Genomic DNA, 27,202 nt, shown 5'->3' with positions numbered 1-27,202 from the left:
TTCTGTGAACCTCTTCTGCAGGCAGAAGGAAGAATTTCTTTCATCCTACCTCCTTGTCTGGCAGCAGTAGAAAAAAAAACTGGAACAATAAAGCTTTAGTTCCACTGGTTGGACTGGTTTTTAAGATACATGTCCAAATCTGAAGTTGGATGTGCATTCTGGGATTTTATAACAGACACAAATGAAATAACTAAAAGACAAGAGCCAAGGTTGATTGCACAATCTGTGCACCAATGACAATTTAAATCTTTCTCAATACAGTCATATTCAATAAATAAGAACTGTATTTACTTTAGTAACTCAGTTCACCACATGGAAGACATTACACAATGTTTTCAAGCCTTTATTTATATTAATCATGATGATTTTCTGCTTACATGTACTGAAAACATGACATCTAAAATTAGAATATTACATTAGATTAAAAAAAAAAAAACTACAGAATTTGGGCTTAATGAAAAGTATGTTTAATATCTGCTTAAAAGTTTTTATTTTCTACAGGTTCTCTTAATCTGACAAACGGGCATCATTGTAACACATTTTCTGATTTATTGAAAATGACTGTAGATTTGTTACATTTTTCATTTCCAGGGTTGCTTATTATTGATGCTGGATATTTAGTTTTGAAAAGTGTGCATAAAGTGATGAATACAGGAGTGATTACAGCTCCTTTAACTTATTTTATCATAAAGATTCAGTTCTCTGTCGGTACAGGATTATACAAAAAGAGAACGATAGAAAAAGTTACAAAAATTTAAATATTCATAAAACAGAACAAAGGTCATCAACCTCACATGTACTGTATTGCTCAGATGCTTATGTCTTTAATTTACTCACCAACAGATGAGAAGACCAACTGTAGAGTATATTACGTGATGAATGACTTTCTACATTTGTTGAATCCATGTGTTAATGTTGCATTGACAAATTCAAAAGCTAAAATATCATCCTGCTTTTATGTGACCTGTTACCTATTCTAAGCAAAAACTGCAGAGTAGAAAGCAAGAGTGAAATTCCACTCTGTTTTTCCAGACAAAATTGCATTCAAACAAAAAAAATCATGACACTCACAAATATTTTCATTTACTCAAGGCGTTGTTTTGCTTTCTTCTGAGTCTTACAAAATTAGCAGTTCATCATTCGTTGTTCTCAGTCATGTCCTTGTACAAGTTTGTCTTCAAACACTTAGAACACAAACAAAATTGGTGCTCATTAAAATCAACAGAAGTTTTATTTTCTTTCTTTAAATAACATCTATGTTTGTGCTTCTACAATTTGTGCGTTCAGTGTCCTTTTGAACATGGAGGAGGTCTCAATCAGGTAACCATCCATCACTCTTAACAAAGTCATGACCATACATTCCACAAGCTTTTGTTCTTTTTTTATTTATGTATTTTTTTCTATCCCTGCTTTCAATCTATACTTATCATTGAGCTCACATACTTGTTTCACAGGGTGGTGTCAAACTTCCATCCAAAGCAATGTGATTTTCTTGTTTTTCCCCACCCTGTCTTTTACCCTCTGTGTCTCCTCCTCCATCTGCCTCTTTCAAAGTCACTAGCTCATGTGTGCAGTTGAGTGGGCTTGCTTTAGCTGAGTTAGAGCCAGTAGCAGCCCTTTCCATGTGATTCTTACCCTGTTGGCTTAAACTTGTGTGCTGCCCTTCACCTTCTAAGCTCCTGATTATGGAACTCTCTCCAACAGAGCGGGCAGACTCCTGTGGCAGGGATGGAGACTGTGGTATTGTTAGCACAGACATTGTGTCAGGTGTAGCAGAACTGGGAGAAGTAGAGAACATAGAAAACACATCCTCAGAAAGTAGTTGATCAACCTTGGGTGAGCTAGTGGAGTCTTTGGTTGCTAATGGTGTCATAATTGCTGTAAGAACATCACCTTCCGATCCAATGAAGTCCACATTTAGAGTTGTAATTGTTTGAGGACTGTTATAATCATTCGCTCTCTGTGGTAACAATGGTTTTTCTTCAGTTCTTGATCTTTGGGGAGTGGATACAAATTCATACAAACCTTCTTTGATTATCGTCATTGGTTGGTCACTGTCCAGGCGTTGACATGCTTCCATTGTGCTGATTTGACTTAAATCTAAGGGAGGGGGGATAGAGTGCCTCAGACTACATTGACCTCCCTCTACACTTGGTAACAAAGAGCTTTTTTCTTCTTTTTCACCTGAAGAATCAACCACAGCAACAAGTTTCTCCCTATTGCCGACTTTAGGTGAAGCTGGTTGGGTTTGACTAGAGGTCAAAATATCCATGTTTATCGGCTCTTCTATATGTTTGTCTTGCTGCTCCTGGGTGGTTCCTGTCTTGTTGTAAGGACTATCAAGTTGCTTTGCAGAAAGGTGTCGAGGAGAATTTTTATTCAACTGTGGTTTTCCTACTCCAGGGGAAGCCCACTGCGTGACCTCTTGGTATGGCTGGGACTTTGCTGGGCTACTGACATCAGTATTGGAGTAATGTTTGTGGTAGCTCCAACGACTAGGGGACAGGTGGTTGTCTATTGGACATTTGGCTTCCTCTTTTTTTTCTACCAGCACATCTGTGAGTTCCATGCTACGGGCAAACGCATCTTTCAAATTAATCGAAACAATGCTTCCACTTCTTTTGGCTCTTTCAAGAGCTTCTCTTCTCTTAATAGCCTTTTCTTGCCTCTTCTGTTCTCTGTAGAACTCTGAGAAGTTGTTGACAATTATGGGGATGGGAAGAGCAATGACTAGCACACCTGCTATACAACAAAGCCCTCCTACAATTTTGCCAAGCAGGGTTTGTGGATAGATGTCGCCGTATCCAACAGTTGTCATTGTAATAGTGGCCCACCAAAAGGAGGCAGGGATGCTTGTGAATTTAGTTGCGTCCTCATCCTTCTCAGCAAAGAACACTAAGCTAGAGAAGATCATAATGCCCATGGCCAAGAAAAGAATCAGCAAACCCAGTTCATTATAGCTTCTTCGCAATGTGAAACCCAAGGACTGGAGTCCTGTTGAATGCCTAGCCAGTTTAAGGATCCTCAAGATCCTCATAATACGGAAAATCTGGACAACACGGCGCACATTCTGGAACTGCAACACACTCTTGTTAGATTCAGTTAGGCAGAGGGTCACATAATAAGGCAATATAGCCAGCAAATCTATGATATTCAATGGTGCTTTGATGAAGTTCCATTTGTTAGGTGCTGACAGCAGCCGAAGTAGGTACTCCATAGTGAACCAGGCAATGCACACTGCTTCCACATGGGCTAGATTGGGGTTATCATTGAACTGACCAAACTCATCAACAACCTGAAGCTCTGGCAGAGTGTTGAGAGATAATGAGATGGTGGAGATGATAATAAACAGGATGGAGACCATGGCCAAGACCTGTAAGAGAAACACAGCAATGAAGAATGTTAGATGGCTTTTTAACATACAGCATTTTATAGTTACATTTGAACAAAGCTGTAGATCTTTTTTATGTTTGAGCAAACCTGGTATTGTAATAATAGACGTGGCATTCCTTTTCATGAACTTACTGCGATGGATGTCTATTGTCTTTCTTCCCTTAGTTGAATTCTAATGAAATACTATTATGTAATAAAACTTTTCAAGTATTTGAGTTCTGTTTTTTTTTTTAGTGTCAGTTTTCCTAGCATTCCAGTGTATGTACCTTATGAAACATCAAATTCATTTCACGTTATATAATGTCATGGTTTTGGAAATATTTTTGACCCACACCAACAAATCAATTTTAAAAACTTTATTACAAAATATGAAATGTTCAATGTTGAAGTTCTTGGGTGATTGGACAAGGAACCAGGAAACCAGGACACTGCAGACAGTCAGAGGTACGTTGGAGAAAGGGAGATGAAACAGATATTGCAGATGAGGAGCCAGGAAGAGGTGAGTGGGATCGAGCGAGTGGTTGAATATTAATCCTAATGTGATCTTTGTATCTCTGAGGGCTGGATGATATCTTGACAAATGATTTGCTTGATTTGATCGGGACAGCAGAGGAAGACAGAACAGGTTTGAACTCAGTTCTGCACGAACAAGGCGATTAGAAATCCAAGGCTGCCAGCTTGATTAGATTTCTTATGCCATGTAATAAGAGCAATAATGAGGGCACATTCCTACCCCCATATATGGTCTGAGTAGTGACAGAACAACATCACAGATATAAGCAGTCAAAATGGGTTTTCTCCGCAGGGTGTCTGAGCTCTCCCTTAGTATTAAGGGGAGAAGCTTGGTCACAAAGGGAGGACTCAGTGCAGAGCCACTCCTGCTCCACGTCGAGAGGAGCCAGTTGAGGTGGCTCGGGCATTTGGTTAAGATGCCTCCTGGATGCCTCCTTGGTGAGGTGATCCAGGACGTGCCTGAGTCTTCTCCCAGGCACGTCCCACTGGGAGAAGACTCAGGAGAAGACACAAGACATGTTAGCCTGGCATTTTCCCTCCTACTCAATTTGTTCAGATTGACATTAAAATATAGCAGAAATGAAATTATAATCCGTATTTCAGACACAGAATAATTCAAATTCAGATGTCCTACCAACAGAATTAATATTGGCCAATTTGGATCACAATCAGTCAAACTTATTGTTTGACTGATTGTGATCCAAATTGTACCCAACGCACTGTACCAAAATAATAGGTACTAATTTGTGATTATCACTCTTTAAACTGAAAGTCAAGAACAATAATTTCTCACCAGAATATGAATTTGCGTCTGTATTCATGCTGTCAGTAAGAGATGTTATCTACACCTTAGAAACAGCAGATGTTTCCTGTATTAAGTTTTTTTTCTAAACAAGCATCATTGTTGTTTTTCTCATTTTCTATGTTAAATGTACATGCCACCATCTAACTAGAAGCATGACTGTCCATGATGATGTGCATTCTGGTCTCCATGAGAGCCTCAACAAAGACCCTAAGTACACCCCAGTGGTTCTATGCCAACTATAATGAAAGTTGTTCTACACAGACTTCACAGCCAGTGGACAGTAGATCAGTCAATCAGGTATGAATTAGATCTCAAAGGCAATTGAATTACTACACAAATAATGATCACAAATCAGATACTAGGAATAACGTCTAACAGATTTAGTGTTTTGCTCTTATAAAGTAACTACAAATATTTTGATGACATTTCCATGATTTACTGCAGTGAAGATTCTATTTATTCAGAAATATTTGAGCCAAGACAAACAGATTCAGACTCACTGTCATGATCAATTGTGATTTATGTGACTCAACTGTCAAAGAGTGTAATGTAGAATTTTTATATTCACAATTTACCACAGTTGGGCAGTTGTTCGTCTAAGTGTCTCCATAATAACATGAAAATACTTACAATGAAAAATTATTAGATAAACATCGATTGAAGCACATGGGTACAGAATGTTTTGCTTACAGGATAAAAATATCAAGGTGCAGATATTAAACTGAGGTTTCATTAAAGAACAGGTTTATGCATTAAACATTTACGGCAGGGCTGTCCAGATGTTTTGTCACATAGGCCAAAAGTGTCAAAAAGACTTGAGGGCCAAAAAAGTATTGTTTTGCCTACTCAACAATAAACTCAGCAAAAAGTGTGGTTATTTAAAGACAAATAGCGGGTGTGGTTGCCAATATTTTCTATTGTAAAAAGATTTTTAAAAATTTCTGTGATAATTTTATCCAAATAAAAGCTTAATGTCTCCATCTACATCATCTACATCAATACAGGGAAGGGAGAGAGGTTCTTGCTAAAATGGTCCAACAAAATGTAGCAATAAAATCAGATTATTAATCAATGCACATTACACCTAACATGTGCACACTGTACTGTACACACTGTACTGTAATGCGTCCTGTCTTTGCTCTCAAAATAGAAGTCTTTAATGATGTAACAGTGATTTGACCGTGATTCCTAAGTTAAACAAACTGCTTTAAACTGAGGGTTTTCCTAACAAAGTAAATTACGTTTTCTCACTGGAGGTATTGCAGAAAGCACAAACTGCTAAGAGACTGGCTGAATGGAATCACAGATAGTATTGAATTTATTTTTTACCTTTTCCTCGTTAGTAAACACCACCGTTCATGCTTCTTAAAGAGTAGCTTGACATAAAATAATTTTTTTTATGGTTCAACTATTAGAATAGTGTTCAAAGACGATCTGCAATTATTTTATATACAACATTTGTCATGTGTTAGTCAAGTGAGCTCCAAGTCTTTCCCCTACAACCTTTGAGAGGACACTTCAAGATAATTGTAATAGGATTTAGCTGCTAACTATAGAAAAGATAGAGAGAGGTCAGAAGTGGTTTTCGCCCAGGACAGAAAGAATTAAGCTGTAAATGACCACACTAAGAAAAGGTAGGTATCAAATGAAGCTGCATGTCTATTCCTATCTAGAGTAATGGACACTGCTGCCTTACAGTACCATGAAAAGGCAAAACTGACTTCTAAATGAAACTACATACATATGTAATATAAATAATATCTGATATGTGGACTAGTGTGTTTTAAAGTCTATGACATATCAGATTTTCTAGAGGCCAGATTATTGGCAGACTAAGAAGAAAAAGTTTTGAGTTGTTACACATTTGAACATAATCCATCTGTGATATCATGCTGGGAAAACAAATGTAGGGAAATGTAGCTCTCTACAGGATGCCAGGCTGTGTGACGGGGAGACAGCTGAACATCACCAGCACTGTGTGGGGAAATCACAGGCCTTCAGGTGCCTGTGGAGCTGAATCAACATCTGGCCCTCTCAATATCCTGCACAAACCACTGCAGCAGTGTTCATTGTAATTTCCAGATATTTTCTTTCCACATTATTTTTACACAGCTAATAACAAACAGAGAAAGGATTCAGTAGGGCAAGGACGAATGTTTTATGACAAACATCTTCACATAGTAATTGCTGGGTCAGGACTCCTGTGAGCCACGCTAACGGACATGTTTGATACTAACTGGGATGCACTAAGATATATGAGTGGCATCTCCAGGTGCTGAGGGAGGACTAGGCGTTTATTGAGAGTGTTACGATGGATCATTTGTTCTAACTGTTCTCAACACAAACAGAGGTGCACTGAGAACCCAGACATCTGCAATAGTCACCAATAAAGTGGCTAGAGAATATGTGACATTTTGCTATTTAATTAAAACATATATTGGGGTTGACAATATGACTGAAAACAAGATATATGCATTTCATATCAGTTGAAATTGATTACAATTTGTTGTTGTTTCTTTTAAAATAAGTTGTGTTTTGCAAGGATAATGTCACAATAACCACATATTAAATTAAATGGAAAAGAAAATAATAATCTGATATTTTGTTGGGGATCCATGACTCCTTCAGGGGGAGCTAAACCACCCTCTAGCACTGCCACTGAGATTCACACATTGAACACAGCAAAAATGACCCAATGTCGGTAATTTCTGAGCATGAAACCAATGAGGAAATATTTAGTTGTAGTCCATTTACTCAGCATTTACTTTACTTAGAGTCATGAAGTCATGTGACTGATTGTATCAGCCAAACCTGTTCAAAGATTGTCTGGGCTTACCGGGTCATTCCAGGAAACACTTTGCTTTACAGTTCATACAGCAGAATGGACCACATTTAGGGGATTTTCAATAACTGTATCAAAGGGAACACATAGTCAAAAACAACTGCTGAAAAAAGGAAAGAAGAAAACTGTAGAAAAGAGAGATAAAGCAAAAACAAGTGAAGAGCAGGCATATCCAAGCTTGGCCACCTTGCAACATCTTAATGGCTTAATGACTGCCGAATGCTGTGACCTTGGCACCCAGGGCAGATTCTAAGAATTACTTGGAACATACAAGCTGCTTTACAAGCTAGTCGGTGGAGGAAGAATTAAGGCGAAAGAACTCAAGCCTTAGATTTGGGATTCAGTAACCCTTCTCTGATGTCACCAAAAATGAAAAGATAGATAGATATTGCTTTAGAGTTAATCCCATTTGTTGACTTATGAGAAGTCATGTATGATCCAGAATAAGGAAACAATCAGAAAATGAGGTACATAAAGTGGCTGGACAGAGAAATCCAAGTCCTAATCAATACTTACAAGTATTTCTGGAAGAACTAGGATCCATAGAAAAGCTGCTGTTTCTGCAGATCTGGTTTTCTATTTATATATCTCGCTCTGATCCTTTGTTACAGAGAGGTAATTCAGACATGAATCAATCCGATGACCTCCAAATGTTCAACAACTGTTACACTGAATGTTCACAGTTCTATTTAAACAATGCACAGTACCCCAAGTACCACTGGATATTGTAATATTTCACAATAGTTTTAATAAATGGAGAGGAACTGGATATGATGGGAAATAAAAATGGAAGATAGGTTCAATATGATTCATAGTCCTGGCAGGCTTGGACTGAATGTAGTCTTTTACTTTGACCAATGTATTTCTTCTGACTGGAAGTATTGTGAATGTTTTTCCTCTGAGCCGCAGGTGCACTACGCTAGGGCTTGAGCAATTGTCTAGCAAATAGAAAATTGTGGGTTTGATTTCTGTTTCTTCCCCTTGGGTCAGCAACTTCACCCCAAGCTTCGTGTTTGTAGCAGGGAGGGTCTGGTTAGAGTATGGAAGTGGTTAGTATGACTATAGAAAGATTCATTTTACATAGAAAGTACTCCTGGATCAGTGCTGCTACATTGTATTGTGCTTTATCTTCTCCCTGTCGGTTGTGACAGACGGCAGCTCACACTGATTCAGGCTCAGCTTCTGCTAGAGATTTCTTCCTGTTAAAGGTGAACATTACTTTCTACTGTCACTAGATATATTATCAGTATGAGGGATTGCTGAAGTCGGCTGTTTTTTTTTAATCTGACCATTAAGACTTAAAGATCAAGAGGTATTAATATTGAATTAATTATTATTTGTAATAATAATTAAATAATTTCTCTTATTTATTTATATTGTTTTTGAATCTGAATTGAATTTGATGTTTAAGATCAAGAAATTAAGATTTTTATTTTTTAATTGCTGAAATATTACCAGAGATAATTATTTACTGTTTTTATTTTAAATCTCTAACTTGTTTTGGGTTCTAAGCATCAAAGATTAGCTTAAATCAAAAATAAATAAATAACGAGTTAAACAGTTAAGCAAAAAAGGTAGCATGCATTCTGGAAACTCCTAAATGTCTGTGAAGCTGCAGACAGAGCTGCCCTGTTTTTTTCATCTTGTTTATGATACATTTTCATGTTGATTGTTCTATAAACTGTAGAACAATCTCCCATAGTCACAGAAACTTGCCACTAGTCAGGGTACTCATCACTATAACACAACAAGCACAATTGAAAATATAGAAATCAAATAATGTGGATTACAATTTGGTGTTAGTTAAGATAAAGTTGAATACTGAAGATAAATCGATTTTTGTAGACCTTTCACAGAATATTATACATATGTCTGGGACTTGGATAAAAGTACATTAAGGTATTTGTATTTGAATTCCAAGGAGGGCAACGTTATCATCCTCAGCTCCTTAAAAATAAGATCAGACTTTTCTTTTCCACTCCATGAAAGTTCTTGCTAACATAATCTGGATGCCTTTAGTCCTACGATATTAAGTGAGAACTGTGTCAACAAGCTGTGACAACTGCTATGTGTTCCATTCATTGCAACTTTGACAGATACCTCCAAAGGATGGAAATAAGAAAAGAAAATGATCGTGAACTGCTTTACATCTACAAACCTTAAAATGACTATAACCAGGAGAGGAAAAGTGCTGAACCTGAACGATCAATATTCAAATTCAAAAATACTTTATTAACCCCAAATGTTGTTGTAACTCATGAATTTAGATTCTTCAAAAAGTTATTGTATATGGTGATGGTTGTTGGCAAGAACAGCCAACAGCTGTAATACCTTCTCACTGTATTACAGCGAATGTGAAGAAACCTCTGACTGAAGATTCTCTGTTTTCTCAAGCCAGGATGGTCAATTTTATTGATTTTATGAAGAATTCTTCTTTGATTCATCATCTCCAGAGGTTCCATAGTCGTCACAGAACCAGAACAGAACCAGAACTGAACCAACATTCTTTATCAGGCTGTTGAGCCTTTTTAAATCCCTGGTTCTGATGCTGCTGCCCAACAGATGACGGCTGAAGAGACGACGTTCTCAACAACAGAAGGGGCCATCTCTTGTCTCAAGAGCAAATGTTTTCAACCTGGAAGGTGTCCCCTGTTCCAACCTCCATTATACTAACACACTGTACCTACACAAACTATTCCAGCTCCTCAAAAAACATAAGAAAGATTTTAGCAAGTTCTAACTACTTGTAACTAGTTCTAACGTCCATGTCAATAGTCAATAGGGAGAAAGGTTTAACACATGCTTTCTCAATTTGTTCAGAATCAACTTAATCTTCTTCTGAGAGCAGTACTGAAATGTGCTGACTGCCCTAAAAAATGTCAACTTACCTAAAATGAAGCCATATTGAGGAGGTATTGACAAATTGTTGTTCATTAATTTTGTTCTGTGCTTAACACAGTTCAGCATTCGGCTGTTCTTCAGTAATAACATTCAGTACATGTGTTCCAGTTGTAGCTTCTTTGCAGTGAAGCCTGTACACTGATGACCTTGTTGTCAGAAGGACAAACCATCATCTCAAGTTTTCTGGTGATATATATATATATTTATCTATTCTGAGTTTAATACCTAACCTAACAATAACACAATATTCACTATGTTGACCATGGAATGAAAAATCATGGATTGCTGTTTATAGTATTGATATTTACAGTTGAAGTTCTTGATTTGTGGGAATTTCTAATGAAAAATCGATTTCTGCATCTCTAAACGGTGAAGTCCTCTTTTATCTTACCTTAAAATTTCCCTTTTGAACAGATCAAACTGACCTTTACTCTTCAACAAACTGTTCATACAAATGTTTGAGATGTTCCAGTATGGTTCATGTAAAACCTTTATCACTGCTCACATACATGTTGTCCTAGGGCAGCGCAGAAAAAAGTCCTTAGACATATCTATAAGATGTATTACTTTACCTTCTCGGATAGTCTTTGTTTTGGTTTTCCGGCTCTTTAAGTTTTAGCTACTGTTCTTTAGCAATAGCAGAGTCATTAAAGTTTTTTTGTTACTGGCCTACTAGACGATAACAATAGAATAAGGCAGCTTGTGTACATAAAAGAAGTATTTACCTTGAATTGTGTGGGTGTGTGTCTGTGCCTTTGCATGTTTGTTGTAAACATTCAGTGAAGTCATCAGAAGTGGGTAGAGTAGCCAAAGATTATACTCAGGAAAGAGTAGTGTTACTTCAAAACATTACTCAAGTAAAAAAAAAAAAACACTTAAATATTCTGTCTGAAGGACCACATGACTGTGTTGTGTTGAACAGCAACATGAAAAATACATGTGGGATAGTTTCACCCTTGTCAAACATAGCTGTGTTAGTAATGGTTTCAACTGTATTTCCACGGCAATTTCTGCTCCTGCTAACCTTTGAACTTTGGATTGATAAGTTCATGATAAGGCTGCTTTGGAAGCGCCTCATGGACAATCATCTGTGCAAACATAACTTGGATTGGACAGGTTTTGATGCCTCACACACTATTCCATAACAGCCTTTTAGTGTTGATCTGTAAAACATTTGGGCTGCATTTAATTGTGTCTACTATCTTCTACTTTTTAGGTCAAATAAATTTAGCAAGATCTAGACTTTGAACCTAAATGTGTGAGTTTATGAAAGATAAACTTAGAGTAGTAAGTTGTGTTAACTTTTTATAAATTTTGTTAAACTTCCAAGAGTTGGATAAACTAGAGTTTTTAGGTTAGCACTTAAAAAAGTGAGAGAAGAAAAAGACAGGAGTGGGAACTATTTCCCAATGTTTTCAGTGGCGTGTTTTTTGTCTCCTGTGTGGCATCATGAATGAGATGGAAGTGTGTTTGTTACATTGATCTAACTCTTGTGTGTCATTAAAGCAAATGTTGGTTTTATTGCTACTAACAGATTGTAAAGCTTGAGAATTCACAGTAAATGTTTTGGAATAGAATTCATTGTGATGTTTAATAACTTTTATTTATCTGAACAGAAATTTTGTTTATGTAACTTGAAACAAGAAATTAAATTATTCTAAAGAAAAAGGCATAGTAATTTTAACTGGATATTGTGAGTAAAACTAATAGAGAAATGTGAGCTTTTTAACTAGAGGAGGTAATTTTTATTTTAGTTTTGCATGTTATGAAAAAGTATTTTGTTTAAATTACAGCATTAAGTTAAAACTCACAAGTCAAAATTAATGAACTTAAAAAACCATGTTTAGACAACTTGTCTAAATTAACTTCATGAATTTTTATTTCTGAGTTAAAACTAAAGCAATTTTCTTGTTGACTTCAATTGCTTTTTCAAAGCAGCAGGTAGACTTTCATTTTCAAGGTAAACCACCTTCAAATATTTTTCAGAGTGGAAGACACTACCCTTACAAAAAAATCACATGAAAATCACATGTGATCACGTGTGACTTCCACATGTGATCACGTGTGACTTCCACATGTGATCACGTGTGACTTCCACATGTGATCACGTGTGACTTCCACATGTGATCACGTGTGACTTCCACGTGTGACTTCCACATGTGATCACGTGTGACTTCCACATGTGATCACGTGGTTCACACAAATTTCACATGTGAATGATGTGAATCACATGTGAAAGCACACGAATGCGTGTGATTTTGGAACGTTTCGTGGTAAAATCACATGTATTCACATGTGATTCACACATTTCTACATGTGATCACATAAAAATCAAATGTGATCACATGTGATTTTCATGTGATCACATGTGGAAATGTGTGAATCACATGTAATTTTACCACGAAATGTTCCAAAATCACAGGTATTCATGTGCTTTCACATGTGATTTTTATGGGATTTTTTTGTAAGGGTATGCCTTAATAAAATAATGCTCCCACATTGTCTTACTAACAATGTAGAATGCAAACACTCTGCAAATGAAAAGCTGACAGATTTTTGGACATGATAAATGGCCCAGAAAGCACTTTATATTACACTCACACATTCACACAGTAATGGTGGTGAGCAACTGGACAGTAGCCACAGGGGCAATCTGACAGAGGCAAGGCTGCCATGCACCAGCGCCGCCGATGCTGAAAGATTCTGCTTCACAAAGACTTGAGAACAGCTGGGTCAACACCACTGCAAGTCAAATGTCACATTAGTAAGCCACAAACAGTAAATTACCTGAAACAGACACCAAGGGGAGATGAACTCTAAAACTGAAAATGAAACTTTCCACATATTTGTTTCCTGTTAGATTTATTTGTCTAATAATTATCAAACCTCCGATGGGGACTGATGGTCAGTCTTTTTATATGAAGAAATTGATAAAATGAGATGCTTATGTTAATGTAGTAACACAACAGTGCACTTTGACTTTCACCACATTCATCTCCAGTGTAAACAGAAGTGCTACAGAAATACTTCAAAGGCATCACAGGACTTCATTTTCCACCAAATGGTCTACATTTCCTCGTGTCCAGAACCAAAAAACAGGTGCTTTTTAAACACCAGTCTACAGTGGGGCAAAAAAGTATTTAGTCAGCCACCAATTGTGAAAGTTCTCCCTCTTAAAAAGATGAGAGAGGCCTGTAATTTTCATCATAGATATACATCAACTATGAGAGACAAAAGGAGAAAAAAAATCCAGAAAATTACATTGTCTGATTTTTAAAGAATTTATTTGCAAAATATGGTGGAAAATAAGTATTTGGTCAGCTACAAACAATCAAGATTTCTGGCTCTCATAGACCTGTAACTTCTTCTGTAAGAGGCTCCTCTGTCCACCACTTGTTACCTGTATTAATGACACCTGTTTGAACCCGTTATCAGTATAAAAGACACCTGTCCACAACCTCAAACAGTCACACTCTAAACTCCAACATGGCCAAAACTAGAGAGCTGTCAAAGGACACCTGACACAAAATTATAGACCTGCACCAGGCTGGGAAGACTGAATCTGCAATAGGTAAACAGCTTGGTGTGAAGAAATCAACTGTGGGATCAATTATTAGAAAATGGAACACATACAAGACCACTGATAATCTCTCTCGATCTGGGGCTCCACGCAAGATCTCACCCCGTGGGGTCAAAATGATCACAAGAACGGTGAGCAAAAATCCCAGAACCACACAGGGGAACCTGGTGAATGACCTGCAGAGAGCTGGGACCAAAGTAACAAAGGCTACCATCAGTAACACACTACGCCACCAGGGACTCAAATCCTGCAGTGCCAGACGTGTCCCCCTGCTTAAGCCAGTACATGTCAAGGCCCGTCTCAAGTTTGCTAGAGAGCATTTGGATGATCCAGAAGATGACTGGGAGAATATCATATGGTCAGATGAAACCAAAATAGAACTTTTTGGTAAAAACTCTACTCGTCGTGTTTGGAGGAGAGAGAATGCTGAGTTGCATCCAAAGAACACCATACCTACTGTGAAGCACGGGGGTGGAAACATCATGCTTGGGGGCTGTTTTTCTGCTAAGGGACCAGGACGACTGATCCGTGTGAAGGAAAGAATGAATGGGGCCATGTATCGTCAAATTTTGAGAAAACCTCCTTCCAGCAGCAAGGGCATTGAAGATGAAACGTGGCTGGGTCTTTCAGCATGACAATGATCCCAAACACACCGCCCGGGTAACGAAGGAGTGGCTTCGTAAGAAGCATTTCAAGGTCCTGGAGTGGCCTAGACAGTCTCCAGATCTCAACCCCATAGAAAATCTTTGGAGGGAGATGAAAGTCCGTGTTGCCCAGCAACAACCCCAGAACATCACTGCTCTAGAGGAGATCTGCATGGAGGAATGGGCCAAAATACCAGCAACAGTGTGTGAAAACCTTGTGAAGACTTACAGAAAACGTTTGATCTCTGTCATTGCCAACAAAGGCTAAATAACAAAGTATTGAGATGAACTTTTGTTATTGACCAAATACTTATTTTCCACCATATTTTGCAAATAAATTCTTTAAAAATCAGACAATGTGATTTTCTGGATTTTTTTTTCTCCTTTTGTCTCTCATAGTTGAGGTATATCTATGATGAAAATTACAGGCCTCTCATCTTTTTAGGTGGGAGAACTTCCACAATTGGTGGCTGACTAAATACTTTTTTGCCCCACTGTATACGATAAGACAGAAAACTGTGACAGCAGCTTCAAGTATTGCTTAACTCTTAAGTTTAGAATGAGGAACTACAATGGCTCCTCACAAAGGTATTTTACAGAACTGTCATCCATGTATGTCCAGGCTGGTTGCAAGGTGAACCCATCATGCCACAACCTGAATCATCCTAAGTCTCTGGAGAGACACAGTAATGGTGACTTCACAATCTGTTTACAAGTAAAGAAAATGTTGTTTAGCGTCTCCAGAAGGAGGTGAGTTTATTTCATTCATCCATAAAAATGGGAACTTAACTAATATTAAACAATTATAGTGCACAGACTATCTGAATGGATTTTAGAGATCACTCAGAGTGGCTAAAAAAATCCCAGCCACAATTTTACAGCAACTTGAGCTGAACAATGGATTTGGCCTGACAGTCACAGCATACAGTCTAGTATGTTGCTTCTTAACAGGCAGGTGTATCGCTTTGCTGTGGAAGAGCAATGCACAGCATATGCACTTCCACAGAAGTGCATATATATATATATATATATATATATATATATATATATATATATATATATATATATATATATATATATATATATATATATATATATATATATATATACATTTAATTGTAATGTAGGGTACAATTAAAGTATTTGTTCAGTTTACAGTGAGTTTATCACCAGAAACCCTGACACAAATGTCTAAACGGACAGAAATAATTTTTTTCCCATTTGGAAAAGCTGTTATAAACTATGTTATTTTCATTATCAATTTGACAAAACAACTATGAAAATGGGGCTGCACAGTGGTGCAGTTGGCAATGTTTCCTTGCAGTGGGGAGGTTCTGGGTTCGATTCCCAGTCTGGGGTCCTTCTACATGGAGTTTTGATGTTCTTCCTGTGCATCCGTAGGTTCTTTCCAGGTACTCTGGCTTCCTCCCACAGTCCAGAAACATGACTGTCAGGTTGACTGTTCTCTCTAAATGTGTGCATTATTGTTTGTCCTGTCTGTCTCAGTGTTGCCCTGCGATGGACCGGTGAAAAACCAGCTCCTTGTTCTACACTTTGCTATACGCAGAGAGCCTGGGCTCTTGGCTATTAAAAATTGATTGCTTCCTGGAGGCTTGGAGTCTGTTGAAGTGCTAAATTTTACTGAGTCGCTAATGTTTGGCCATGAAGTATGTAATGCAACAGATTGACATTATGAAGCTGACCAGAAATTGCCTGCCTGCCAGATCCAACAGTCCTCCACTGTGAAAAGAGGACCAGTTGGCTTTTATTGTTAATTGAAAATTTAGAAGCATGGCCAACATGGACTGAACAGCTTCCTTCACTTCCTCTGCTGTCTTTGCTAAAACTACAGGTCTGCTACAATTCTATAACAGCGCAGAAAATCAACATCATCATTCAAACTTCTCCTTCTGTTTGCTGATTGGCCCGGTTAAAAATTCTTACAGAAAAAAACAAGTAAATGGGAGAAAACTGTCTGTCTCTCCTCACTGTCTGTGAGGAGAGATTTGAATCGACTGGAAGAGTGTAAAAAGGCAACAGGCAGGCTAGCATCAGACTAAATGTGCTTGACTATGATGTTGAACTTTATTCTTAGTCTGTTGTAAACTGCATGAGTTAAAGAAACGTGTGGTAGGTTACCCTCCAATGGGCCTAAATCTGGGCCTGTGATATGAGACGTAAGATAAACCATTGTATGTATTATCAGTCAGACTGGGACCAGTTATAACAACCAAACTGAGCCAGAGAGAACTAGGTCGACTGTTATGAAAATAACTGATCTCAGTGAACTACAGCTGTGAGCTGTAAACACTATCCACATGCCAAAGCAGCAGACCAACATCCGGATGAAGTCATGAAATAATTTTAGCTAATCATTTCAGTTTTCTTCACCAGCAGGGAGATTGTGTGTGTGTGTGTGTGCGTGTGCGTGTGTGTGTTTGTGTGTGTGTGTGTGTGTGCTGTTACCTTTGCAGCAACAGAGGAACTGGGTTTCTCCAGGAGATCCCAAAGCTTTTGTCTTTGGTCGGGACAACAGCCCTGCTCCTCAACGTCTCCATCCTTGTCTCTCAGCGTCTCAGCCTCCCTTCTTAGCTCCTCATTCATCTGCTCCTTCTTCTGGTGATACCGTGCCTGACAACAGGACTCCAGGTAGATCTCATCAATTCCCCAATAGTCTAGCTCCTGACCAAAGGACAAAGCGCACATCTCCTCCATCATGTGCAGCTTCCCTGTTCTGTAGAAGTTGAGGATGGAGGAGAAAGCCATTGGATGTCTGTCAAAGAAATATTCATTCTCATGGAGACTGTAGTCATCACAAATCTCCAGCAGTGACTCATGGGTGTTGCAGTCTCTTAATCGACCCAGACGGGTTCGAGGCAGGCGATCCAGTGTTCTCCACAGCACTTCATGACTGAGACCACCTACATTGAGGTGGACTCGCCGAGAGCGGGCTTTGGTGCGAATGATATCAATTGGCTCCGGTGGGAGCACAGGAGCCGCGGCTGGCCGGGGGGTGACTTTGGGAGCGTTGAAACTCACTCTGTCTGTCATGCTGAGACGGCTGGTTCTGTTCCTTCCTGTGAATCTGAGTCAACTCTAATGGAGCTTGTTTTGAAGCCTCGCTGTTTCCAAGGGATGAGAGTGTTGGCTGGTTAGAAAAGACCAACCGAGCTCTCTGTGTTCAGGCCGTCCCTCTCCTGACGAGATCCATGTCTGGAGAACAAAACAGCACATGACAGAAGCTGGACAAGACATTTTCAACTCATCTCAGTTAATAAAGAGACTGTTCTCTGTTGAATCTAAAGAAAAACATGAAAGTGATCAAACATTGCTTTTGATATCACCCAGTACATTTCAGTATAGAGATACTGAGAGCTCCACCTGCTTGTTATTTTACTGTTTTTATTGTAACATATCTAAAAATATCAAAATAATATCTATAAAGCAAGATATGTTTCTTTCAGCACTGTTCCATGTTTCCTCCATATATAGATAAATGATTCTGGCTTTCTCATCTGTTCTTTTTTTTCCAATCAAGGCATGGTGTGTTACTTATTATGAAGAGTTTAAAGGGACAAAATTTAATAAATAAACACATCATTAAAATATTTATTAAATGAACCTTGAAATAAATAAATAAATAATTGAATGTTAAATAATTTAATTAAAAGAAATAATGTTTTAAATATGTCATTAAATCATTAACATGCAAACTTATTCAGGTTGATGCAGATAATTCATTAAATGTGTATTTATTCATATAATGGCTCCTGTTCCTGCAGTGTCACCATGAAATAATTTTATCTGTCAAACTTGCCCATCAAAATGGAGGGGTGGGGCTATGGGCGGGGCTAGTACTGGATCTATTGAACTACAGTAATTTCGCCATTCAAACCGCACGTGCTCTGGATGACCATCCTCTGCTATGTGGTCTGTATAATCTTTTCTATAAGCTCACAGGACAGTTCATGAAAACCCTCCATGACATGGGCCGCCACGATTTTCAAAAATGATCCTGTTCAGCTATAGACATGCTGTATTATATTGCTGCCTTAATGCTGCAAGCCTGGCATTGATCAGGTCTGGATGAAGCTTGTAAAAACTAAAAAAATATTAAACATGATTACAAATACATGTGAATATGGAGTCAGCTTGGTTCGGGTAGGTTTTCCCTTAATGTCATAATTTGAAAACTGAAGTTTATATTTATTAATCTTTTTTTGGCATTAACCTTTGTTTGACAACCTGACACATTTGGTCAAAATTCTAAATCATGCGAATTCTAAGGGGGAGGTATGTAGGATTTTATAGTGAGCATCAATATAACCCTCCACAACCCTCTGGGAGAACCTGGTTGTGTAACATTCCTCTAATCCACGGAGAAACTTAGGCTGCAACTCCCATGGCTCAGGTCTGTCTTTGTTATTTATAGCCTTTCTATCTTCTCCTGGGACACTTTGCTACGTCATAAACTAAACTGCTACGTCACCATACAAATAAATCAGTCCCTCCTATTCACAGACTCCTGGAAAGAAACCTGATATTTGTTTTCTTTTGTTGTTAACAAAAACTCAAGAAACGGACATTCATTAAAGGTTGATAAAGTAAAATGCTGTTCATTTTCCTTTTAAATAAAAAAGAAAGGGAAAAAGATAGATAGATAGATAGATAGATAGATAGATAGATAGATAGATAGATAGATAGATAGATAGATAGATAGATAGATAGATAGATAGATAGATAGATAGATAGATAGATAGAAAGAAAGAAAGAAAGAAAGAAAGAAAGAAAGAAAGAAAGAAAGAAAGAAAGAAAGAAAGAAAGAAAGAAAGAAAGAAGGAAAGAAAGAAAGAAAGAAAGAAAGAAAGAAAGATAGAAAGAAAGGAACAGAATAAATCAGTGAAAAAATGAGAAACCATGAGTTAATACCTGAAAGCAGCAAGACGGACCGGAGTCATCCACGACGTTCTTCTAATCCCTAAAACATTTCACACTTTAAGACCAACCTCGGAGTGTGTGTTCAGCCTACCTCTGCTGAGTCTTCTGACAAGCCGAACTTTTTATTTCCCAGGACAGCCCAGCTTCCAGCCGCTCCGCTCCCCTCCGGCCGCTGACCTGGGATCTTTACGTCGGCCGCTGAAAATCCACATTTCGGTGCAACGAAGAGCAGAAAACAGGGTGAAAATATGCGCAGCATACAAAGGAACAACCTGGCCCGCAACTATCGTTCCTAAGAGGACAGGATGAAGGGACACCATGAGGGCGGGGTGGGGAGGGAGCTAATTGGATTTAGCGGTTCAGCACCGAGAACAGCTCCAGATCAACAGCTTGTTTCAGCTGAACTCCAGCTCGCCTACTTACTTTACTTTCCTCTGCAACAACTCACACCACGGAAACACAACACAAGAAGTTCGAAATCATCCTTTATTAAAGCCACTTTTACACAAATACTTTAGTAGCCTATGTTTCAAAAATACTTACATTTGTGTAAGCTACTTTTACACAAACCCAAATATACCCTACTTCTCAATAAATTAGAAAAAAAAAAAAACATCCATTTAACTCATGGGCGTAGGTTTGGGTATGGACGGTCGTGACATGTCACGACCAATATTCAAGGGATATAAAATAGTCCCGACCAATTTTTGCCATTTTAATTAAAAAAAATAAAAAAACATATGCATTTTATACCAAAAAGAAAATAAATAAACGAAAATCTACATTGATTAGTTTAATACTTCAATACATTACGCAGTGGTAGCATTCATTTTAAAATTCGCTGTAATGAACTATGACGACCCATGCCGCTATTGGCTCAAAGAACGTGGATCTACGTTCTTTGATTGGCTGCAACAGGCGGCGGCCAGCTGGACACACGCGGAACGGAAGCTTGGTCCATGGTGCTGAAAGTGAACGTGTCTCCTTCTGAGTTTGACATTTATTATGAGTCTCCGAGACCATGTCGCCACCAAAAAAGAAAAGGACGACAGACATTAGAAGTTATTTCGCTACCTCGGCTGTAAGTACAGTGAGTGGACCCATAAGTTAGATATCTATCACGCAACGCATTTGTTGTAAAGTCCGGTGTTTAGTAAGGTCAGCACTGAATGTGAGGTAGAATAGGTCTGTTAATTATGTAATATTTTTTCACATAGGATGCTCAGACAGCAGAGCAAGGGGCAGAGCAGAACGATGGAGAGGTGGCTGGAGCTTCAGGGCTCCAGGTGAGGTGTTAGTTCTCAGATATGTAATATACTGTGAAATTATCTCAGTAAATATGGCATTTGAAGTGTTAGAATACAAACCAGGTTACCACTGGTCAAAAATGGTCGGTGCGGCCTGGGGAGGGGGTCCCACCAAAACTTAGACCAAACCTACGCCCTTGATTTAACTTTTAGTCAGTAATTTGGTTCGAAGAGTGAAACAAACATGGCACAGATTAATCTGTATGTTTATAATTCTACATAATTTAATCTGTTTTGTTTTTGTGAATTCTGCTCTGTCTTAAACTTCAGAACAAGCCAGGTTCTAGTTCTGCTTCTTCCTGTTAAAACGCAGTTTTTCCTCTTTATCGTCACGCATGCTAAGTATGAAGGAAAGCTGTAAAGTCAACAACACAACACTCGTTCAGGAGTGAATTCTACAAATCAATGACTCGATGCAATCTATCTAGATAGAAAATACTTTTAGTAATAAACTTTGCGCTTAATGTACTGAAAAGTACATTAAGCGTACATTAAGTCATAAATTTAACCTGGTTTTAATTAAGCTTAGTGTCTAGTGATGGTGAGATGAAGCCTCATGAGGCATTGAACCACTTGAGCCAACTGATTCGAGAAAGGGTTCATTTCTTGAAGCTTCATGTGCACATGAAACCACCTACTGGCCAGGTGTATAATCACAGCCAGCTGTATCTTAACACGTGTGATGCATTGAATTTTTGTCTTTATGGCTCTTGGGAATGACTTCACAAAAGGTGAAGAAAAAAAAGAAAGAGAGAGAGAGAGGGAGACACAGAGAAAGGAAAAAAGAGAAAATCCTATCCTGTCCCACAGCTATCTTAAAAATCCTAAAATAAAAATTAAGAACTTTAAAACTAACTAACCAATCCTATTTGTAATAGTGAAATAAATAGTAAAAAGCTCAAATTAAATAAATAACCCAATTATAAGTCCTGAATAATAAAGTCTAAAATCATTAAATATTAATCCCAGAAAAATAAATAAATAAATAAAGGGGGAAGGGGAAAAAATTCATTTAGATCAATACCTTGTTTATTCCAGAGAAAATCTGCTTATGATGTGTGATGATGGTATTGGAGTTCAAGGTAACTCGAGTTAAATCAGGTGGTGAAAACTCACGTGTCCTTAATATTAGAATTAAAATTAAATTTAAAAATAGGATAGCTGTGGGACAGGATAGGATTTTGTCTTTTTTCCTTTCTCTGTGTCTCTCTCTCTCTCTCTCTTTCTCTCTCTCTCTATATATAAACCGCTATATATATATATATATATATATATATATATATATATATATATATATATATATATATATATATATTTTTTTTTTTTCTCTCTCTCTATCTCTATATATCTCTTTCTCTCTCTCTCTTTGCCTGTCTTTTTTTCTCTCTCTCTTTCTGTATCTGTGTGTCTCTCTGTCTCTTCTTTTCTCTCTCTCTCTCTCTCTCTCTATATATATATATATATATATATATATATATATATATATATATATATATATTAATATATATTTGTCTCTGAGTCTCTTTCTTTCTCTCTGTATCTGTTCCCCCCCCCCCCCCCCTGTCTCTCTCTCTACCTTTTTTCTCTCTCCCTTGAGTATGACCAGAGGACGAGGAGTTGTGGACGACGTGCGGCAGCCCGTGCTTTCCTATGACTAGTGAAACTGCCCTATTGGGTGGGGGAAGTTGTAGTGTTAATATATATATATATATATATATATTCTCCCTACCTGTCTCAAACTAAATAACCACTATCCAAACTCTGCTATCCAAACTATCAAAACTCTATCCACTCTCTCAACTGACCACAACTCGCCTACAACAACCCACATTTTGAATGGAGCCTGTGGGGTTTCTAAAGCTGTCAAACCCCGCGCCAAAATCTGAGCCACTTCCCGAAGCAGTCACGTGGTACAGCCGGGCAGCGAGGCTTCGGACGTCATCGTTTTCGGCTCCTTCCCTAAATGAAGCAAGCTTCGATACGCACTTTACGGAAACGCCCCCTTCATTACTCGAGACGCCTCGAAGCCTCGGCACATCATGTAACATCACTATTAGTGTCCCAAAGAGACTTGTATTGTGACATTTGTGAGGTTGTTGTTATAACTCGTTCATCATTGTTTTAATAGTCAACATATTTTTGCTGTCTAAGCAAATTAAGATGAAAGAGGAAGCCATGGATCAGGAATTAGAAAACCTAAAAACTTTCCTGTCTCAGAAGAGGCTCTGGCTCCACCAGCTCACCAAGCAGTTCTGAGGATGAACCTCCACATCGTCTCATTGGGAAGGATTTGTTTAAATTTTTTACACTGAGCAGCTGGTCACATTTCTATCAACAGTAAAAACTGGTGTGTTGCCAACACTAAGTGCTTAATAAACTTGATTTGATGTAAAAAATAATTGGACAGAATTTATTTCCCTAGTTAATCTACCATTTCTCTCTCATACATTTCATTCACCTGTCCAGGGTGAACCCACCTCTCATCTGATGACTGCTGGAGATGGGCATTTAAGGTATCTTTTAAGGTAATTTAAGGTATTTAAGGCATCTTTTAAGGTAGCTTTTCTCCCTTAAGTTCATCCTTAAACCAACTTCATAGTTAATGCCAGCATCAACTGATTCTATGATGTTGCTGACTATTTTTTCTACTTCTAACATAAACAGGCAAATAAGTCACTCAGAAATGTTTTTCCACTCCAGGCATCTGGTCCCAATCATCATCAGTACTGATGATGTCACATACATAGCGAGTCCACAACATCCTAAAACTGTAAGTTTTACTTTTTTCTCTGCCACTTTTCTGTATTCTGATTAATTGCTCTATCGTTTTATTCTTTTTTGTAGGTTTCTGTAAAGTGCAGTGAATGGGAATGTTCTGTTATTGATCCTCACTGTTCCTAGGAAGGAGAAATGTCAGTTTGTCTGCAGTAACACTGGAATACTGACATTGTATTAAAACAATACTCTGTCCTTGGTGAAATATTTTTCACATTTCCTCTAAAGTGTACCTATTTTATGTGTTAATTTTTATTAGCATGTTGTCTGTAAACTTTGAATATATTGACAATTTGTAGAATTCTGAGATAGTTTATTGACAATGAACACTCGATAAATGTGGGTAACACTTTATTTGACGGGGTGTGCATAAGACTGATATGATACTGACATAAACATGACACCTGTTAGGAACATACTATAACAGGTGTCATATGAGAAGTTGCTTCAAAAGTTGGATTAGAAGTCCATTAAAAGTGCCAGTTTCACATTATTTTTTAAATAATGACACTTTGTAATTAAATGTAATTCAATCACAAAAATAGTACACAAAATATACTAATAAAGCACATTTATATTACATAAAAAGCAGTGTACTTAAAGTGTTACGACCCATCTAGGGGTGGTCAGATCATAACATGAAAGGTCCCTCCTCGTCCCAATCAGCCAACACACACAAAGTTAAACAATTTACAGTGATATTTATTAATATATATGTCTTTGATTTAGATATGACAAAATATATGGCACTAACCCTAGTGCCAAAACAACAAACAAAAGAAACTATCTGAATAATAATTAACTAACCTAATTGAAAATAAATAAACCAAATGACAAAAACTTACCTCCCTAACTAAAAAAACAGGAAAGAACTAAGGTAACATAAATGAGAATTACTCCTACAAACTCCAAACCAAGTTGTTTAACAAAGAAAACAAACAGCGTGGCCGGTTGAGATGAGCAGAGGGATTCCCAGGAAGTCTACGTCAGCAGCTTTTCTCCTCGTCACATCACTACGTTTAACTTAAGTTGTTCAAAAAAGGTATGTTGAAGTACACTTAAAATTGTGCTTTAATACAATTTAAATACTATTTAAATACACTAAGCACAAAATTAGTTGTTCCAAAAGCTCACACTTTAAGTTAGACTAATCATGAGTATACTTCAAGTTCACTTAGGATGCTTAAATATATTAAAATTTAACTTACTAGTATGTAAATGTTTCACCAGGGATGTCCTGATATTTCTTGACATTCAGAGGCAGTTTCCAGTTTGGCTTCTGTCTTTATCCCTTCACAATTCAGAATCAATATAAGACGTGTAAGACTTTTAAGTAATGTTTCAATTTCTTCTGATGTTTTTATTGCAGTATCTCTTGTTTTACTTTTCTGAATTATCATCACATCTTTCATATTATAATTTAGCTGAAAGTACATTATGCTGTTCTAACATACATACACACAAATATATCAGGTGCAAGAATTGATTTTGTGAATTTTAAGTCAAATTAAAATGTCGTTTATATTTTTTCTTTTATTTTAGTCTTTAAAGTTCCAGAATTTGCACATAAAATTGTTTCTCCATCAGATGACTTTATCAGTAATGTTTTAGATGACTATGTTTTACTTGAATAAAAATATATTAAAGTAGTGCTACTCTTACTTGAGAACCATTTCTGGATACTCTTCCCACTGCTGGTAAGGACAATGTTTAAAGGATGAATTAGCAGTTTTTTCACTACAATATTTAATGGCATAATGGTCATAAAGTACAGTACAGAGTACGTGTCAGATTCATGTGCACTTAACCACTAAAATAATTTATATTCATAATAAATATCAAATTGCATGTCTTAGCCCTGGAGTGTTTAGTCCTCTTCTTTTGGCTTTTCAGTCTTGGGTCACCACAGCAGATCACCTTCCTCTGGCTCATCCTGTCCTTTGCTTTTTCTGTTTCCAATGTATCCACTATTTTTATTTTTTTCAGAACATGTCCAAACTATCTCCACACAGCCCTGGCCTCCAGGACCAACAGCATGAGAGACAACAATGTCCCCCAGAGGTCACCAACCTTTTAGAGACTGGGAGCTGCTTCACAGGTCCAGAGCAACATGAAGGGCTATTTGTTTGATACAGAGATCAATTTTCTTGGCTCAGCCTTTATAACAATAGTATATATAAGTATTTATATAATTACACGCTGCCTGATCATATTAATGTTATAGACTACTGACAATAGTTAACAGTAATGCTTTACCATGGCAGATATGGTTAATTGATATTATGTGATCAGACGTTCTTAGTTCACAGAGTTTAAGTTTGATTCCCTTTTGGAGCTTTTCTGTCTGATTCTAAATTACCCTCAAGAGACTGAGAGTCTGCATTGTTGCAGTAACACTTGCAGCTGCACACGCTGTACGCGCTGAGATTTTCCTTTAAATAAAAAAAAGAAAAGTTATTGTTTTGTTATCTAACCCTCTTTACTATTAGCAAAAATGTGGAGAAAAAATATCTTTTATGTCAAAAGATATTGTACACACAGCTGTGTACGGTCTGTGAGGCGTGAAGTGGGGCACGCCAAAGCCGAAATCTTATTGGTCAGTTTGCTTTTGTTTATTTCATGGATTGGCATTTTTTTAAAAATGAATGAGTGGAGTTTGAACCTCCCGTAGTTCTAAGATCCCGCCTGAACGTTTTACAGTGTGCGGTTCTGGCGGGTCGCCTGTTTATAAGGTTTTTTTATGGTTTCGCGAACTGAACAGCTGACGGGTCACCCGCTGGCTGACACCAGCAGATGTCGAAAAAAAAAAGGTCTGACAGGTCAGAGGGTAGCACAAAACTATCACTGCACCTGACCTGCAGGAGCACAACCTCCTCCCCAATGCGCAAAAATCAGCACAAACCTAAACCACAAGAGACTTTTTTCTTTTATCAGACGATGCTAAATAATAAAAACATGGAAGCGAAACCTACCTGTGTGGTTCATGGAAAGAGGAGAGTGTTGATCGCAGGTTCAGGTGGTGTCAGACGTCCAGAGGATGAGAAGGTGAAGCAACATATTTGCTTCATTTCTACTCTACTTTGGATAGATTAAATTCGACTAGATTAAATTGTTTATCACGCAGTCTTAGCACAACGCTCAGGAAGAGCAGCCGACAGGTGACCCATCAGCTCTCCAGTTCGGGAAACTTCAAAGAAGTTCATAAACCGACGACCCGTCAGAACCGCAAACGGGAAAAAGATCTGCTGGGATCCAAACCGCTCTTAGAACTACGAGAGGTTCAAACTCCTGTCATTCATTTTTAGCTGACAGAAAAAGCCCCAAGCTGGCAAATAAAAGTAAACTGACCAAAGAGATTTAGGCTTTGGGTGCCCTTTGACCCCAGAGACTCATACAGATGTATGCTTCGTACAAGATGGGGTTTTTCTCCACAATTTTGTAATAATAATAAAAAATCCAGAAATTATTCTTTTCTTTTTTTAATTAATGGAAAATCTCAAGGTT

At 37.7% G+C, this 27,202-nt stretch overlaps 1 protein-coding gene across 1 annotated transcript; it reads right to left on the bottom strand.

Moving 5' to 3' along the window:
- Nucleotides 1-512: 512 nt before the first annotated feature.
- Nucleotides 513-19,867, bottom strand: LOC122840781 (potassium voltage-gated channel subfamily B member 2-like). Its single transcript, XM_044133418.1, has 3 exons — nt 19,708-19,867; nt 17,145-17,891; nt 513-3,373 (listed from the first exon to the last, which is right to left on the bottom strand). The coding sequence occupies exons 2-3, from the start codon at nt 17,727-17,729 to the stop codon at nt 1,436-1,438; spliced, it is 2,523 nt and encodes an 840-aa protein (XP_043989353.1). The 5' UTR covers nt 17,730-17,891; nt 19,708-19,867; the 3' UTR covers nt 513-1,435.
- Nucleotides 19,868-27,202: the final 7,335 nt, after the last annotated feature.

Source organism: Gambusia affinis, linkage group LG12 (genome assembly GCF_019740435.1).
Source record: "Gambusia affinis linkage group LG12, SWU_Gaff_1.0, whole genome shotgun sequence".
Lineage (NCBI taxonomy): Eukaryota > Metazoa > Chordata > Actinopteri > Cyprinodontiformes > Poeciliidae > Gambusia > Gambusia affinis.
This window is presented reverse-complemented; position numbering and strand designations above follow the sequence as displayed.